Below are 19,855 nucleotides of genomic sequence, written 5' to 3' on the forward strand. Positions count from 1 at the left end.
TGATTTTCTCTTATATATACTGATACTCATTCTTCACCCTCTTTCTACAAAAAGGACGAAATATGGTATATTCGGAACAATGTAACTAGTTGTTCTGTTCCGCCAGAACTATCCAACTAGCTACATTGTTAGCTACATTGTTCCGGGACTTTTCAACTAGCTACTTTTTTCCGGAACTTTTCGACTGCACTCGGAATAAAACAACTAGTTGGAAAGTTCCATCGGAACGAAATAACTAGTTGAAAAGTTCCGCCGGAACAAAGTAACTGACGGAACATAGTGGCTGTTACATAAACTCGTACCAATGTCAACTCGTACCACTAAAAAAAACTCGTACCAATGCAAACTCGTACCTGTTAATTATTACTATATTGTCTTATGAGTTCTCTTGAAAATAACAAATAAAATCAGGTTCATTAACTGCGATAAAAGTCATGAACACGGTCTGTTGGCTATAATTGAAAGTTTTCAATATTGCATATATATCATGTATATGGTAAAAGTTCATTATATCTACAAGATTTATTAATAAAAAGGTACTCTTATAATTTTCAGGAAGAAAAAAAAACTGCAGTGGTAACTCAGGCGAGGACTACATAAAGTATATGTGCAACACTCTGCAATGAATGTCCAAATTACCGGTATAATTTATTTTAAACGAAACTCGAGAAATAGCAATTTAAATGCTGGTGTGGTAGCTAATTTATTATATAATCTATTGATTTGAGATCTACACGTCTTTCTTTCATTTCTACACAGTCGCGTCAGTACGCTATAATATATTTTCAACAAAAATAACTAAATATATATCTAAAATTATTTTTGACCACTGCACCGCTTAAAGACAAATTTCTAACGCACCAATTCCAATACGGATAAAGAAACAAGAGAACTTCCGAGTTCGATGAGTTCCGAACAGAATTGCATAACGTAAACATTGCAGATGATAACTGATGAATGAACGATGAGTTCTGTATGGTTTTCATTCGGTAGGGAATCTCAAGAGATTTTGAATCAATATTCAAATGGGAATTGCGAAGCAGACGAATGCTTTTGCATGATCTTGTCACTTGAAGGCTACGACAAAACAAGAAACCATTTCATAAACTTTATAGAGAACCTTAAAGTTGCAAAGCCAATTTTACATAACTGTCTGGTTGGTGTCTTCAAGAACTACTTCTCTGAAACAGAAGCTTTACATTCAAAATCAAACGAAGCTGTAGGTTGTAGTGTTGAAAATGGGTTTCTTACAAGTGACTTTGGCTTTGAACTTGACATGGAGCTAGCTAAGTCTTTGTCTCTGTCAGACTGTAATCCTAAAAAGACCATTACGCCATTACTGAATGAATCCAGCAATGAACCTGCGGGTTCAGCTTTGCATAAAAGATTTAACAAACGACAAAACATTCAACCAGTACCACATTCCTTAAATGGAAACAATGCAAACAATGAGGGACATCTGAAAGCTAGCATTCCTGGACTTCAGGTTTCAGATTTTCCAAATTCAAAACATAAAAAGAAAAAGAAGAAAGGAAACTCACTACCAAGACAAATAAGTAATCCTCCTGTTATTTATTGGTTAAGGAGAGACTTGCGGATGTATGATAATCCTGCTTTAGTAGCTGCTGCCTCATCCAATGCAGCAGTGTTATTAGTTTTTATATGGTCTGATCATGAAGAAGATCCATTGGATGTTGTAGCTACAGGCGGAGCCACAAAATTATGGCTCCATTACGCTCTCCAGTTTCTTAACCAGTCCTTTCTTGAGAAGTTTGGCAATGGGATATTGTATTATAATACAAAGACTGAAAACAGTTACAATATTATGAAGCAAATTATTCTACAAACTGGTGCAAATACTTTGTTTCTGAATGATGTTTATGAACCCTTTTTGAAAGAAAGAGATGATGCATTATGTAACAAATTATCCAAGTCCGGAATACAGTGCAATAGGTTTCATTCTTATTTGCTGCATGAACCATCATCTATAAACACAGAATCTCTAGGGATGAGGGGCATAGGTTCAGTTACTCATTTCATGGAATGCTCTCGTCAGTCTTCAGTTGAACCAATTGGTCTGCCAATAGAAAGTCCAGGAATATTACCAAAATGTATGTGTATACCAAACTCTCAGACACTTGATGATCTTGAATTAGCAAAAATGCCAAGAAGAAAAAATGGTAGCATGGTAAGGTTTATACTAACTTTCTTTTTACTCAGGTACATTGTACATGTAATACAGTTGGCCAGATTAATAAGGAGGCAAAAAAAATTGTTAAATGTGTGTAGAGAAGTAAAACCTAGTTTATGTAGTTAGAGTTTTGAGTAAGTGTAAGAGAACAAATAAACCTTGGGTACTAGGGTTTGCCTTCTGCTTACCATTCTTCATCAGTTTTGAATTAACTTGAATTGTTTTTCAATTAAAATTTTAAGTAAAGTAAATCTGGATGAAAACCTTCAAATGCATTGTATGTGTACAATCATTACATTATAAAATTGGTCTGACGAGAATAAATCTCAGATAACTGGAAAATAAACTGTGAATATGCACAAAATCAGGATTATTCTGATTTTGAATTGAAAAGTTGATTTATGGGAATCTTATTCTTATTCTAAAACAAAACTTCAAGAACTGTAGATTACTTAATTAATTGTCATTGCACATGTGTGGTATTTACCAATTTCACATGTGTATTTTTCAAAACAGTTTAAAAAAATTAACAATATTTACAAAATGTAGTATCTGGTTTAAACATGTTAAATGAGTAAACAGAGAAAACCTTGTGTAAGGTAAGATCTGAAGCTGTCGATTTGGTTGACTGTCATGACTGTAATGTGGCTTAATAATTTAATTAAGAGAAAAAACTTAGTTCGCCAGCTTACCTGATAAAGATGTATCTTTCAAACCAAAATATGTAGTATAGTGCATGTATACATTGCATTTCATGCTTCAGATAATTTTATTTTTAAAAAATATCCCACTTAACAATGCTTAAACTCAAGATGAGTTTGGGAATTTTTTTTTAATTATCAAAATAAACTAATGGATAAATTATTAAAAACTGTACCTATCTTTTGTTATTCCAGAGTTTTGGTTTACACAGTTTGTCACTAATTTACATATGTAATGCTATTTCTCAAGACTTTCTGATTTTATTACTTATTTGGCTGCCTGACATTTGGATTTTTAGACCGTTTACCTGTCATTATGTGCATTGGACTTAATCCTCACTCTTTTTCAATGATTAAAAGACAAATAATTGTTAGAGACAGCTGGGTATATCATTAATGCTTTGCCCAGGTACATGTATATTAGTGCAATTTACAAATATTTTGGGAATACATGCTGCTCTTAATTTCATTGTGTTTATTAGTTTTCAACTACCCCCATGTACATGTATTAAAGGAAAACTTTTGTGTGAGTCTACTTTTTGCTATGTTTGTGGTAGGTATTTTGAAAATAGTAAAAAAGGAATAATGACACAATAAAGATGTAACTGTCCCCCCCCCCTTTAAGTCCCAAACTGTGAACAAAGCCCTAACCAGTGGCAGATCCAGAACTTTTCATAAGGGGGGAGGGCCCGCTGACTGACCTAAGGGGGGCCCTGCTCCAGTCATGCTTCAGTGATTCCCTATATAATCAACCAAATTTTTCCCACAAAAGGGGGGGCCCCGGGCCCCCAGGCCCCCCCCCCCCCCCTGGATTTGCCTATGCTCACACTATACCTAGGGTATGTTACACTGTACCTTGCACTTCTTTACTTATGAAACGTTTAAAAGTACAGACATGTACCTGAAATTATTTTTTAAAAGTTAGACATATATATAAATAAGAAGATGTGGTATGAGTGCCAATTAGTCAACTTTATAATCCCAAGTCACAATGTGTAAAAAGTAAACAATTATAGGTCATAGTACAGCCTTCAACACGGAGCACAGAGCCTTGGCTCACACCAAACAGCAGGCTATAATTTGAGGGCCCAAAAAGACTAGTTTAAAACAATTCAAACAGGAGAACTATATATATTTATTAGCTTTTTGTACTTATACAGAAACATGAACAGTATATACATTGTACATGCAGTATATGTCTTGCCATAGATATGTATTTACATGCAAACAAATACGTAAATGTCAATGTCAACTAAGTCTAATATAATGGCATTTATCAGTTTGTACAGAAATGCAAATATGTAATTAACACCTGCATGCATAACTTTATGTAATTTGATGATTTATGATTATAGATTGATTGGGCTGCACCTATTGTTAAGTCCTGGAATTTTAGTGAAGATGGTGGTTGGGATGCTCTTGGATCTTTTCTTACTGAAGGTTTGTATGTATACATACATGAGGGTCTGAATGGGGTCCTTCATTTTGTATTTTTTTTAATGCTTTAGGTCATTTTTCTCTATTCTGTATTTTTTTTTACCACTATTTCTCTATTCTTTATACTTTAGCACCCCATTATTCACTATTTTATTATTTTGGCCTATTTTTCTCTATTCTTGATTTTTTTGGCTGATTTTTCCGTTGTATCGACCCATTATACTCTATTCTGTAAACCCCATCCAGACTCTAATACATGTTAAAATGTCATCATTTACATTATGCTTAATGCTTATATTTTAATCATATCAAAGATTCAAATTTGAAATATATTTCCAATACTTAATTTATACATTTTACCTATTTTTTTACATGATTTAGTTGTACATTTCCTTTTGCTTTTATAGAAATACTTACAATTCATTTTGTATACATTTTATATGTATACACTATACAGTATACCGGCTAGTTAGATTTTGATGTACAACATATTTCATTTTGTTTCTTCGAAGTTATTCTCTTTAAATGCAGAAAATTGAAAACTAGGTTTTCTTTGCAAAGTTTAATTAAGCCTTGCACAAATTATTTATGTAATCTCTTTTATTGAAACTATGATAATTTTGACTATGTCTTATTTCATATGGTATGTGTCATTTATAACTAATGCCCTTTATTATGTGGTAGATTTTATTTCTGTCAATGAATTCAATCAGTCCCTACCTAATCATTGAAATGAGATTGTAAACCTTAACCAGGTCCAGTTCAAATTTTTAATATATTGAGATTTGGATTGTCTTAAACCATGTACCTTTATTACATGCATATTGTTATAGAAAAGTTAACTTTTCCTTTCAATATATCAATAAGTATGTTTCAACTAATGTAGACAAGTCAGTTAGAGAAGATTTAACTTTGAAAGTTGAGACTAAGCAGCCTTTCATCACCTTTTAAGTTCCTTTATAATATTTTTCACATATAGTGTTGTTGTTTTTGTTCTTTGAGTTATGTCCCTTTATATGCAAATTCTCAAGTTAAATAGCGAAAAGCTCAATATGCTCAACCAAGTCAATTGTTGGGAATCTACATGTATTTTTTTTGAAGATTTTAGTTTCAGAATTATGTGGTTTACCCAACTATTTTTAAGCAGTCCCTTTTTTTTAAATTTGAGAGAGAAAAGTTGATCATACATTGTATAAAATGGCTACATGACTTAATATTAGGCCACATAAAAATAGGTAGATAAATTTCTGTTTTAAAGATATTTCAGCAAGACAAACCCATGCAGACATTTACATACATGTAAGAATGTAAGGCAATGAATTATAGTCACTTTCAATTACAGAACTATGAACTACTGTCATACAAGTGGTAGGTTTAGCTAGCTATAAAACCAGGTTTAACCCACTATTATCTTTGGAAAATTCCAGTTCCAAGTCAGTAATATGACAGTTGTTTTCCATTCGTTCCATTAGTTGATATAGTCTTAAAATAACATTTGAATTAGTCAGGTTTTATGGACTTCCCTCTTTTTGAATTTACCTTGGAGTTTGGTATAAATTGTACTTTTTTTCATACAATTAATTAGAAGTGCAAAATTGGAAAATGTAACTGTATTATAGTTGTTTAAGCAGTATTAAGAATCTACCAATTCATTTTTCTTGGCCTAAAGTAAAGATTTTTCAGTTTATAAACATGATTTATTTATTCAGGAATATGATGTAATATGATAATTAAAACAATAAAATTAGACATTATGTTGAATTATCAATAAACATTATACAAAGCACTCAGGATGTGACAAGTGCCAAGTTTTGCAACTTTTTCTCAAATTTTGTACTTTATTGTATCTTTGCCATGTACATGTAATTTGTCTTAATTCCTCAAAGTTTTAGAAAAATAAATATATTTACAATGACATTAAGCTAATAGTTTTTTTTTAGAGAAATATGTTGTTCATAAAAATTAACTTTGACACTGTTTGTCACAAAAGTAAATATATTTCCAACCTGACCCCCAAAAAATTGTGTGTAAATATAAAGAAGTCATGTGACAATAATGCATCATAGTTATCTTTACAGATAATATTCAGATCGTTGAAATATGAACATTTTTTCACAATTTTAAAATGTATTCAAGTTGCTTCTAGGATTTATATAGATATTAAATAATTCAAACAATTTTCTGTTTAAAATTGTGAATTTGACATTATTTTTCAATTTGATATGAATGTATGATATGCGTTATAGTGATAATATAACTTTGTGGCCTTTTATAGCCGACTATATGGTATGGGTTTTTTCTCATTGTTGAAGGCTGTCAGGTTGCTTATATAATTGCTTACATCCACTTCATTTGAACTCTGGTGGAAAGTATTATACGCCCGTTTACGGAACGTATTATGGTATACCGTTGTCCGTCTGTCCGTCCGTCCGTCTGTCTGTCCGTCGTCAACATGTCGGACATTAACTCAAAAACGCTTTAACCAATTTGCATAAAACTTTGGTGAATTGTTTATATCTATTGACGTGAGCTCCCTTTTGTTTTTTATAAATTTTAGATTTTACGTTTTCGAGTTATGGGGTTTTATTCATTAAAAAAAGGGGGATTTTCCAGTTTTTGGACAATAACTCAAGAATGCTTTCACCAACTTTCAAGAAATTTTGGTTAATTGTTTATATCTATTGACATGAGCTCCCTTTTGATTTTTATAAATTTTAGATTTTACGTTTCCAAGTTATGGGGTTTTATTCATAAAAAAAAGGGGGGATTTTCCAGTTTTCGGACAATAACTCAAAATGCTTTCAGCAGTTCCCATGAAACTTTGATGAATTGTTGATATCTATTGATGTAAGCTCCTTTTAGAATTTTATAAATTTTAGATTTAACATTTCCGACTTATGGGGTTTATTCATTAAAAAAGGGGTGATTTTCCAGTTTTCAGACAATAACTCAAAAATGCTATTGGCAATTCTTATGAAACTTTGGTGAATTGGTTATATCTATTGATGTAAGCTCCATCTAGAATTTTATGAATTTTATTTGTTTATAGTCTGACAACAGATTTACTAAGTATTGTGCAACAGCATAGTGTATTGCACAACAGCAAGAAATCTTTAATTGAATATAAATTCAATTCATATAACCAATTTCAAGTTCTTTGACTACATTTATTCAGAAACCTATAATATGTCAAATATTTAATTACAATCCAAATTCAGACCTGTATCAAGCTTGAATATTGTGTCCATTTTTGCCCCAACTGTTCAGGGTTGGACCTCTAGGGGCGTATCCAGCTGCGCTCTGCGAAGCAGTTTTTAGAAGTTACTATTTTAATAATTTTAAAAACGCTGTTTAAGGTAAATTAATTTTAGCTATGATTATGTATGTCATTTTCTATTTTAAGACTTTTATGATGTATTTAAATGGGTTATTATGATTGCAAACTTCATTGGAAATTTGAATTGAAATTATGACCATGACTGAGGGAAAGAATTTTTTTTGAAAAAAAAAATTGGTTTGGGGGGGGGGGGACAATTTTTTCTCTGCAAGATTTCAGAAATCAAAAAGAAAATCCTTCAAATTTATTTTTTTTGGAAAAAAGGGGGGGGGGGGGAGGTCAATTCGCATCAACATTGTGTATTACACAAAAGCAAAAATTTTTATATAAATTCAAATCATATAACCAATTCTTAGTTCTTTGACTACAGTTATTCTGTGTCAGAAACCTATAATGTGTTAAATATTTGATTACAATCCAAATTCATACCTGTATCAAGCTTGAATATTGTGTCCTTTTTTGCCCTTACTGTTCAGGGTTGGACCTCTGCGGTCATATCCAGCTGTGCTAGGCGAAGTAGTTTATTGCTGTTGTTTTGTTATGGGTTGCTGTCTAATTGAAATATATACCCCAAATCGTCTTTCTTTTCAGATAAGGTAAAAACATCATTATACATGTTATTCATTTTGGTAGTTTTTCAAAGTGCAGATTCTTGAGATCATAACCATGACAACACTCCTAACAAGCAACTCATTTCACAAAATATCTTATTATTAAAATAATAATTTTAAGCCAAAATAAACATTTCAGTTGTAACCAGAAGATTTTTTTATGTAAAGAGTCGTGTCTTGATTCTAAAAGTCTTAACCAAGTTAGACTATTTTGCACCTTTGTCTTTGGGATAAAACTAAATCATTGGCCATGACAGAATCCTCATCTTTGAAGTATCATTATGAGAATTTCTATTGCATATTATTTAACATGATTAAAAACTGCAGTACATGGACATAAGAACAAATCTATTCGTCACTGACAATTTTGCGCACCATATTTCATCAAATAAAAAAAAATTATGATGGCATTTAAAGTTAGATTTATACAAGCCAGGTGTTTAAGTTGAAAGAAGCAGAATTGTGCTAGTTTATTTGTTTATATGGTCATAACTTTATTTTTTGATACATTTAGTTATATTTTGCTTTCTCCTGGCATAACAGCTGGTGTAAAAAGTTAAAACACATGATGATTATCTATGATTCAATTTGGTTAAAAATTAAATAAATAGGAAATTTTAGGACGAATAAAATATTTGGGTTAAAATCATCTGAAAATAAAAAGGATTCATAGCAACATTGGTCACAGTTTTTTGTCTCTCCTGCGACGAAAGTCGCAGAAAGTGAGACATAGGTATTACTATCCAGCGGCGGCGACGGCGGCGTAAACTATTTGTATAAAGCTTTATATTTCAGAAGGTAGAAGACCTGGATGCTTCATACTTTGTATGCAGATTCCTTATGTTACGAACTTTTCGTCTGTCATATGTCCAATGTCCTTGACCTTATTTTCATGGTTCAGCGACTTCTTGAAAAAAAAGTTTAGTTTTTTTGTTATGTAAATTTCTCACTTATTATGAGTAATAGGATAACTATATTTGGTATATGGGTTCCTTGCAACGTCTACATGTCCATCAGACAGGGTTCACCTGACCTCAGCCTCATTTCATGGATCAGTGATCAAGGTTAAAGTTACGTGATTAGGTCCGTTTCTCAGATACTACAAGCAGTAGGTCAGCTATATGTGGTGTATGGAATGATTATAAGGGATACATGTCAGTCTGGCAGGTTTCATCTGACCTTGACCTCATTTTCACGGTTCATTGGTCAATGTTAAGTTTTTGTGTTTTGGTCTGTTTTTCTAATACTATAAGCCATTGGTCAACTATATTTGGTGTATGGAATGATTGTAAGGTGTACATGTCTGTCTGGCAGGTGTCATTTGTCCTTGACCTATTTTCATGGTTCATTGGTCAATGTTAAGTTTTTGTGTTTTGGTCTGTTTTTCTAAAACTATAAGCAATAGGTCAACTATATTTGGTGTAAGGAATGATTGTAAAGTGTACATGTCTGACTGGCAGGTGTCATTTGTCCTTGACCTCATTTTCATGGTTCATTGGTCAATGTTAAGTTTTTGTGTTTTGGTCTGTTTTTCTAATACTATAAGCAATAGGTCAACTATATTTGGTGTATGGAATGATTGAAAGGTGAACATGTCTGTCTGGCAGGTGTCATTTGTCCTTGACCTCATTTTCATGGTTCATTGGTCAATGTTAAGTTGCTCTTGTTTGGTCCTCTTCTCAGATACTTTAAGTTATTGGTCAACTATATGTGGTGTATGGAATGATTGTAAGGTGTGCACGTCTGTCTGACAGGTTTCATCTGACCTTGAGCTTATTTTCATGGTTCATTGGTCAATGTTAAGTTTCTGTTGTTTGGTCTTCTTCTCAGATGCTATAAGTAATAGGTCAACTATATTTGGTGTATGGAATGTATTTTATTATTTAACTGCTGATTACTTACATTGAAATAGATTATTTTATAAAAATCTTTAAATAACATTAATAATGATAATAAATAATAAAAACTTTTAAGGGATCATTACTAAACCGTGATTAACAAAAACATTGGAAGGTGTGAAAATGTTAAAATAAGGTCACTCATGCATGAATGTTTAACATAGAATACAGTTCACTCCAGTCCCTTCATAAAGATTAATTGGCTGAATATGTACAGATTGAAGAACTTTTGAAATTTTGTTTGCACAACAGAATCACATTTACTGATTTTTGATACATATGAAATAAGATAAGTATTGAGATAAGTAAAAAATATTTTTGCATAGCAACATAAATAGATAAATAGATAATATGAAAATATGACTTTTTACAATATTTTGATCAAAGATTGAAGAAAATTATAGTTTTTTTTTTTTTTTTTGGGGGGGGGGTGGGGGGGTCTTTCAGGTTCATCTCAAGGAATTGACAAATATTTATCCAGTTTCTGCAATGCCTTAAAACTTTTCCTTGTGCACAGGTTTGTCTGTACTCAAGAGGAAATAAAAAAAAATGGCCATATTTGTCAATCCCTTCTGATGAACCTTAAATCTAGATGAAAAATTATTTCATAAGAAATTTTAAAGTTTGCTTTTAGTAGTCATTTGACTTAATGTTTCAAAAAAAAAATTTTGTATAATGCGATTTTATTTACTCAAATGTTGTTGCTATATTTGCCTGTGATTTATTAGCCAAAAGTGTATCCCATGTGATTTTATGATGCTGTTTTTTCTAAAAACATGTTACTCAACATGAATGTAAAAGCATTACAGACCTATATTTAAGCCTAAGGTCAAGGTAACTAAAAAAGTTCAGTTTCCTCAATGAGGTTTGTTTCTAAGATACTTTAGGCAATATATGTTAAATAAATTTGGTGTATGGAATGATTGTACGGCCTACATGTTTGTCTGATAGGGTTTATCTCACCTTGACTTCATGTTCATTCATCATTAAAATGTTAATTTAATGTAAAGCTTATATAAACTTATTTTTTTTACTTTCAACATAAATTCAATTATGAACAGTAAAACAGGCGAGACATTTCAGTGTGTCCACTCTAGTTGCACCATATTTCATATATATCAACACACTTAAAAAAAACAAATACCCATGTGACAGCTCTGCATTTAGAGGAACAAATTAATTTTCTCAATCGAATTGTTTCACATTTTTCATATCAGGGCCTTTTATTATAGCCGTACATACAGTATATATTTTTCTCATTGTTGAAGGCTATAGGGTTTCCTATTATTGCTTACCAGTACATCCACATCATTTGAACTGTGGTGGATAGAGGTCTTATTGGCAATTATACCGCATCTCCTTATTTTTATACGCCCGTTTACGGGACGTATTATGGTATACCGTTGTCTGTCCGTCCGTCTGTCCGTCCGTCTGTCCGTCCGTCGTCAACATGTCGGACATTAACTCAAAAACGCTTTAACCAATTTGCATAAAACTTTGGTGAATTGTTTATATCTATCGACGTGAGCTCCCTTTCGTTTTTTATAAATTTTAGATTTTATGTTTCCCAGTTATGGGGTTTTATTCATTAAAAAAAGGGGGATTTTCCAGTTTTCGGACAATAACTCAAGAATGCTTTCACCAACTTGCAAGAAATTTTGGTTAATTGTTTATATCTATTGACATGAGCTCCCTTTTGATTTTTATAAATTTTAGATTTTACGTTTCCAAGTTACGGGGTTTTATTCATAAAAAAAAGGGGGATTTTCCAGTTTTCGGACAATAACTCAAAAATGCTTTCAGCAGTTCTCATGAAACTTTGATGAATTGTTGATATCTATTGATGTAAGCTCCCTTTAGAATTTCATAAATTTTACATTTTACATTTCCGAGTTATGGGGTTTTATTCATTAAAAAAGGGGGGATTTTCCAGTTTTGGACAATAACTCAAATATGCTTTCAGCAGTTCTCATGAAACTTTGATGAATTGTTGTTATCTATTGATGTAAGCTCCCTTTAGAATTTTATAAATTTAAGATTTTACATTTCTGAGTTATGGGATTTTATTCATTAAAAAAGGGGGGATTTTTCCAGTTTTTGGACAATAACTCAAAAATGCTTTCAGCAATTCTTATGAAACTTTGGTGAATTGGTTATATCTATTGATGTAAGCTGCCTTTAGAATTTTATAAATTTTATTTGTTTATAGTCTGACAACAGATTTAAGTATTGCGCAACAGCATAGTGTATTGCACTCACAATAGCATGAAATCTTTAATTGAATATAAATTCAATTCATATAACCAATTTCAAGTTCTTTGACTACATTTATTCAGAAACCTATAATATGTCAAATATTTATTTACAATCCAAATTCAGACCTGTATCAAGCTTGAATATTGTGTCCATTTTTGCCCCAACTGTTCAGGGTTGGACCTCTGCGGGCGTATCCAGCTGCGCTCAGCGAAGCAGTTTTATTCTAGTTATAAAGATGATTAAACTTTGACCAAGAGTGAACTGCTTCAACAAATAAACATTTGACAGTTCTACTTGTTAAGTTAAACAGATGATTAAAATTTGACCAGAAGTGAACCTATAATATTTGTTTTAAAATGTAGTTAATATGAATATATCGTGGAAAATTGTGCAAGTGATGAATACTAATGTTAATGCACTGTACTAAACAAAACTGATATAAATTAATAATATAGGTGTGCACAATTATACATATTTTAAAACTATTTAATGCTAACTTAAAAGCATTCAAAGACACTGCCTTCATTTGAATCCAACAGATTATTTCACTAATTCACTATTTTTGGAGGAGTCCAGTGTTGATGATTGATTTGGTCTGATAGAAGCACTGTCCACTATTTCTGGTGATGACTTATTCCTTTTTAAGTGTCATCCATACAATGTTAAGCTTTGTAAACTTGAATCTGACATTTTGATTCCAATGTTAATAATCCTAATTAATGTATTCTACACTCATAACTCAAATGGCTTATAGCCTTAGCATGGTTAGTGGACAGATTGGATTAAACATATGTCCAAACGTCTATTTTGCCAAACTGGAAAAACTGCTGAATTTTTTGTTTCCATTCTCTAACTTTAGTTTGTTTGCCTCAACCAAATGTTATGAATCTTATACACAATGCTTATTACCACAAAACACAGATCAAGTTTGAATTTTGGTAGCATCACTTTTACTGTTCTAGAGTTATGCCCCTTTACAAATGGAAAAATTGCTGAATTTTTCGTTTCTGTTCTCTAACTTAAATTTGCCTGAATCAAATGTTATGAAACTTATAGACAATGCTTATTACAACAAAACTCAGATCGAGTATGAATTTGGGTATTGTCACTTCTACCGTTCTTGAGTTATGTCCCTTTATAATGTTATATGCAAGCAGGGGCATCATCTGTGTCCCATGGACACTCCCAATTAATTGTCCATATTTTCAAACATTAGTATAGAAAAACACCTCCACATATCATCAATACTTTTGCTATCTAACAAAATGTCCAAGTCAGTATTGTTAATAAAAGCACATAGCCAAAACAAAAGTCAGTTTTAACCTGCAGTGGTCACTCTTCCACACTTATGAATCAATTTTTGGCTTTCACACCATTTTCATCTGACTAGGTCCAGTAAAATCTCATTATATAGCTTATTATTTGAAGCTAAGGAGTACAATAAATACTGCATGCTAAAAGTTTATCAGATCCATCCACAGTAACTTAACTTTTCATCATGTATTCGTTAGAATTAGGTTCGGATGAATATTTTTTTTTACTAAATGAAATCAGATTTCAGTGTAGTTGTAAGTGGTTCAAGCAAATATTTTAACACTGTAAAATAATTGAATTGATTTAATTTAAAATATATACAAAGACAAATGTTACCTCAACAAATTTGAATTAATTAATTGTTAACATGTGATGCACTGAATGTCTTGCATATTTAATTTACACATCAATATATTTGTTCTGTCAATATAACAACATGTACAATATAATTACCATGTCAAATTATAAAACTAAATACATTTTTTTTGCATTGGTTGGAGAGTTTAAATTCTTATTCAGTCTACAATGTATTTTCTTTCCAATCAGATTGCATATACATTTAAAAAAGAAGATATGGTATGATTGCCAATGAGACAACTCTCCACAAGAGACCAAATGACACAGAAATTAACAACTATAGGTCACCGTACAGCCTTCAACAATGAGCAAAGCCCATACCGCACAGTCAGCTATAAAAGGCCCCGAAATGACAATGTAAAACAATTCAAACAAGAAAACTAACGGCCTAATTTATGTACAAAAAAAAACATGTACATTATATTAAATAAAAATAATAATACACAAAGTATGATGCATGTATGTTAAGAAAACTGAATATATGATTAAATATACATTTTTGAATTGAAACAGGATTGAACATGACTTAGAAATAAAACAAACAAGCTATTCTGTTTACATGAAATAAGAAATAATACCATTTACAGTCTTAGTGTATAGATTTGAAATTACTTTGATTCATTGTCTAAAAGCTTTCTGTCTTCAAATTTAATTATTATCAGTATCAATAAAAAAAATGATGAAGTGAACAGGAAATTTCCCGGAGGGGTTTATTTTTGCTAATTTAACGTTGAACATAAAAAACCATCAGCAGTTATGGAAACTTTAAAATATTTGAAATGTGAAAGTTTTTACATTTGTAAATTGCAATAAACAAAATCATGAAAATATAACATCAAAACAAGCTATGGTATACCTTAGGGAGAATAACCTTGAAATAGTCAGACTGTACATACATGAGTTCTTTTATTTTTTCGTGTCATTTTTCAATATTCCTTATATTTTTGCCCATTTTTCTCTATTCCTTATATGATTTCAGCATCTATTTATTTTTTTATTGTTTTGGCCTATTTTTCTGTATTCTTAATTTTTTTATCCATTTTTCTCTAATCTTGGTCCATTATTCTCTAATATTATGTAAACCCCATCTAGACCCTCATACATTTTTAAAGTTTCAGTAATCTGATTCCAGATAATTCTGCTGTTGGACTTGTTGTTTTATATTATTAAGGACATGTTATTCTAAAACATTCAGAAGTAGGTCAAACTCATACATATATCTCTATATAATTTTTTATTTCACAGGTATTAAAAAGTATGAAAAAGAATCTTGTCGAGCTGATCATGTAAACACTTGTCGTATATCTCCATATCTACATTTTGGACAAATCAGTCCAAGGGCCATACTTACAGAGGCCAAACACATGAAATCACCAAAGTTCCTAAGGAAGCTGGCATGGAGAGATCTATCATACTGGTTGTTGTCTTTGTGGCCTGATCTACCTAGCCAACCTACAAGACCTCAGTATAGGGTAATTATTGATGGCTTACTTTTCTACAGCAATTTAAAGGACATCAGAAAGCTTAACTTGGTACAGACATGTTTGTCCAAGTTAAAATATGTTGTATGATTGATCAGCCCTCATGGTTTATCCAAATCAGTTGAATAGAAAAAGAAATATGCATGATAAAAATCAGATCTGATCATCAAAAAAAAACCTTAGTTAAATTTGTTTAACACACAATCAAATACACAGCTACATGAACTCTTCATTTACTGAAATAGGTAAAGTCTGGTAGGTAGGCACACTCGAAATGCATTATATTTTTCTAACAAATACAATTTATCATTGTACCAATTGAACATTTCATTATGTAATGCATGTAGAAAGGTGTTGATTGGGGGTCCTTCATTTTGTATCCTTTAATTTTTTTAAGTAATTTTTATACGACCGCAAAAAAATTTTGTGGTCGTATATTGGTATGACGTTGGCGTCGTCGTCGTCGTCGTCGTCCGAATACATATTGGTTTTCGCACTCTAACTTTAGTTTAAGTGAATGGATCTTTTTGAAATTTGACCATAAGGTGAAATACCACAAAAGGAAGGTTGGGATTGATTTTGGGGGTTATGGTACCAACAGTTAAGGAATTAGGGGCCAAAAAGGGGCCAAAAATGAGCATTTTCTAGTTTCCAGACAATAACTGTGGAACGGTGTATGGATCTCTCTGAAATTATACTACAAGTTTCCATACCACAAAGGGATGGTTAGGATTTGCTTTGGGGGGTTATGGCTCAAACCGTTTAGGAATTAGGGGCAAAAAAGGGGGAAAAACAAGGTTGTCCTGGTTAATGGACAAATACTTTAGTACAAAACATAATTTAAAGCAGTGTAAGGGAGATAAATCAAATACATCATTGAAATTATCTCCCTTACACTGCTTTTAAATTATGTATAAAGTAATGGTTAATGAACAATAAAGATAATCTAAAACAGTGTAAGGGAGGTAATCCAAATACAACGTTTTGGTTACTTCCCTTACACTGCTTTTAAATTATGTTTAAAGAAATGCATATTTATAAAGGAAGACCAGTAAAAATATCTGCAAATGTTTTCATCTTTTTTTTTTACAAAAAAATCCATATGAAAGATTTGACACTATATTTTTATTAATTCTATTATAAAATAGATTAAGTTAGCACTATGGTAAATTTAAATGGGTAATTATGGTTGCCAACTCCATTGGAAATTTGAATTGAGATTATGACCATATCTTGAGGGAAAGAATTTTTTTGGGGGAAAAAGGGGGGGGGGAATAAAAAAAATTGTGGGGGGCCAATTTTTTCTCATTTCAGATTTCAGAAATTAAAAAAAATTATTCTTCAAATATTATTTTTTTTTCAAATTTCAAATATTGAAAAATTTCAAGAAGTAATCTTTAATTGCACAGTATGGCGCATTAGATTTGTAAAATCTTTGATCACATTTATTTATTTGTTATGCCGAATCTAACAGTGTATTTAGATTTTTAATTTTGGGTCCAGTTTTCAAATTGGTCTACATTAATGTCCAAAGGGTCCAAAATTAAACTTTGTTTGATTTTAGCAAAAATTGAATATATGAGGTTCTTTGATATGCTGAATCTAAACATGTATTTAGATTTTTGATTTTTGGCCCAGTTTTCAAGTTGGTCCAAATTGGGGTCCAAAATTAAACTTTGTTTGATTTCAACAAAAATTGAATATATGGGGTTCTTTGATATGCTGAATCTAACCATGTATTTTGATTTTGGACATTGGACCATAATAGGTAAATTAAAAAAATTCAAGTTCTTAGACCACATTCTTTCTGTGTCAGAAACCTATGCTGTGTCAAATATTTAATAACAATCCAAATTCAGAGCTGTATCAAGCTTGAATGTTGTGTCCATACTTGCCCCAACTGTTCAGGGTTCGACCTCTGCGGTCGTATCAAGCTGCGCCCCAGCGAAGCATTTTATCACTATTATTTATATTTTTTGCCTATTATTCTCAGTACTTCATATTTCAGCACCCCATTGTTCTCAATTTTTTTTTTTTTTTTTTTTTTTTCCCTATTTTTCTGTGTTTTTTTTTTTTCCCCCATTTTTCTGTAGATTTATCCATGTATTTAGATTTTTTATTTGTGGACCCCGTTATCTAATTGGTTCATATTGAGGTCAAAAGGGTCCAAAATTAAACTTTGTTTGATTTCATCTAAAATTGAATTATTGGGGTTCTTTGATATTCCAAATCTAACCGTGTATTTAGGTTTTTAATTTTGGGTCCTGTTTTTTAAATTGGTCTACATTGAGGTCCAAAGGGTCCAAAATTAAACTTAGTTTGATTTTAACAAAAATTGAATTCTTGGGGTTCTTTGATATGCTGAATCTAAACATGTGTTTAGATTTTTGATTATGGGCCCAGTTTTCAAGTTGGTCCAAGATAGGGTCCAGTATTTAAACTTTGTTTGATTTCAACAAAAATTAAATATATGGGGTTCTTTGATATGCTGAATCTAAACATGTATTTTGATTTTTGATTATGGGCCCAGTTTTCAAGTTGGTCCAAATTGGGGTCCAAAATTAAACTTTGTTTGATTTCAACAAAAATTGAATATATGAGGTTCTTTGATATGCTGAATCTAACCATGTATTTAGATTTTTTATTTGTAGGCCCCGCTATCAAATTGGTTCATATTGAGGTCAAAAGGGTCCAAAATTAAACTTTGTTTGATTTCATCGAAAATTGAATTATTGGGGTTCTTTGATATGCCAAATCTAACCGTGTTTTTAGATTTTTAATTTGGGTCCCGTTTTTTAAATTGGTCTTCATTGAGGTCCAAAGGGTCCAAAATTAAACTTAGTTTGATTTCATCAAAAATTGAATTATTGGGGTTCTTTGATATGCTGAATCTAAACATGTGTTTAGATTTTTGATTATGGGCCCAGTTTTCAAGTTGGTCCAAGTTGGGGTCCAAAATTAAACTTTTTTTGATTTCAACAAAAATTGAATATATGGGGTTCTTTGATATGCTGAATCTAACCATGCATTTAGAATTTTTATTTGTGGGCCCCCCTATCAAATTTGTTCATATTAAGGTCAAAAGGGTCCAAAATTAAACTTTGTTTGATTTCATCAAAAATTGAATTATTGGGGTTCTTTGATATTCCAAATCTAACCGTGTATTTAGATTTTTAATTTTAAGTCCCGTTTTTTTAAATTGGTCTACATTAAGGTCCAAAGGGTCCAAAATTAAACTTAGTTTGATTTTAGCAAAAATTGAATTCTTGGGGTTCTTTGATATGCTGAATCTAAACATGTGTTTAGATTTTTGATTATGGGCCCAGTTTTCAAGTTTGTCCAAGTTGGGGTCCAAAATTAAACTTTGTTTGATTTTAACAAAAATTGAATATATGGGGTTCTTTGATATGCTGAATCTAACCATGTATTTTGATTTTGGACATTGGACCATAATAGGTAAATTAAAAAAATTCAAGTTCTTAGACCACATTCTTTCTGTGTCAGAAACCTATGCTGTGTCAAATATTTAATAACAATCCAAATTCAGAGCTGTATCAAGCTTGAATGTTGTGTCCATACTTGCCCCAACTGTTCAGGGTTCGACCTCTGCGGTCGTATCAAGCTGCGCCCCAGCGAAGCATTTTATCACTATTATTTATATTTTTTGCCTATTATTCTCAGTACTTCATATTTTAGCACCCCATTGTTCTCAATTTTTTTTTTTTTTTTTTTTTCCCTATTTTTCTGTGTTTTTTTTTTTTCCCCCATTTTTCTGTAGATTTGGCACATTATTCTGTAAACCCCATCCAGACTCTCATGCAGTTATACTTCCAATTTCTAACTAAAACATGATCAATTTTATTGTTTTATTAGCATCAGAGGTGGAGCAAGAACAAAGCACACTTGAAAGCATGGCAGAGAGGGAACACAGGATTCCCTCTAGTGGATGCTGCTATGAGACAGTTATGGTTGACTGGATGGATGAACAACTATATGAGACATGTTGTAGCTTCTTTCCTCATCTCTTATCTCCATCTTCATTGGATCGAGGGGTACAGATGGTTTCAGGTATGTTTCTATATTTGATTATTTAAAGGGAAACTCCGCAAAAAAATGAAAAATTGATATTTTGTTCTTTAAGCATAAAAAACCACATGTTCATAAATAAAAAACTTTTATTCTCTATGTAAAGAGATCAAAATCGATTTTTGAAATTCACTATCAGTTCTCGACATATCGCCATCTTGTCGGCATGTTCGATCTAAAAAGTCA

At 31.6% G+C, this 19,855-nt stretch overlaps 1 protein-coding gene across 1 annotated transcript in view; it reads left to right on the forward strand.

Annotated features, from left to right (window-relative positions):
• The first annotated feature begins 921 nt into the window (after nucleotides 1–921).
• Nucleotides 922–19,855, forward strand: part of LOC127703135 (deoxyribodipyrimidine photo-lyase-like) — a 28,140-nt gene continuing 9,206 nt past the window's right edge. The window contains exons 1-4 of the mRNA XM_052207620.1: nucleotides 922–2,188; nucleotides 4,248–4,332; nucleotides 15,348–15,574; nucleotides 19,457–19,651. Of these exons, the coding sequence (XP_052063580.1) occupies nucleotides 965–2,188; nucleotides 4,248–4,332; nucleotides 15,348–15,574; nucleotides 19,457–19,651 (1,731 nt within the window). The 5' untranslated portion in view covers nucleotides 922–964. The remainder of the gene's footprint in view (nucleotides 2,189–4,247; nucleotides 4,333–15,347; nucleotides 15,575–19,456; nucleotides 19,652–19,855) is intronic.

Source organism: Mytilus californianus, unplaced genomic scaffold (assembly GCF_021869535.1).
Source record: "Mytilus californianus isolate M0D057914Y unplaced genomic scaffold, xbMytCali1.0.p SCAF_5, whole genome shotgun sequence".
Lineage (NCBI taxonomy): Eukaryota > Metazoa > Mollusca > Bivalvia > Mytilida > Mytilidae > Mytilus > Mytilus californianus.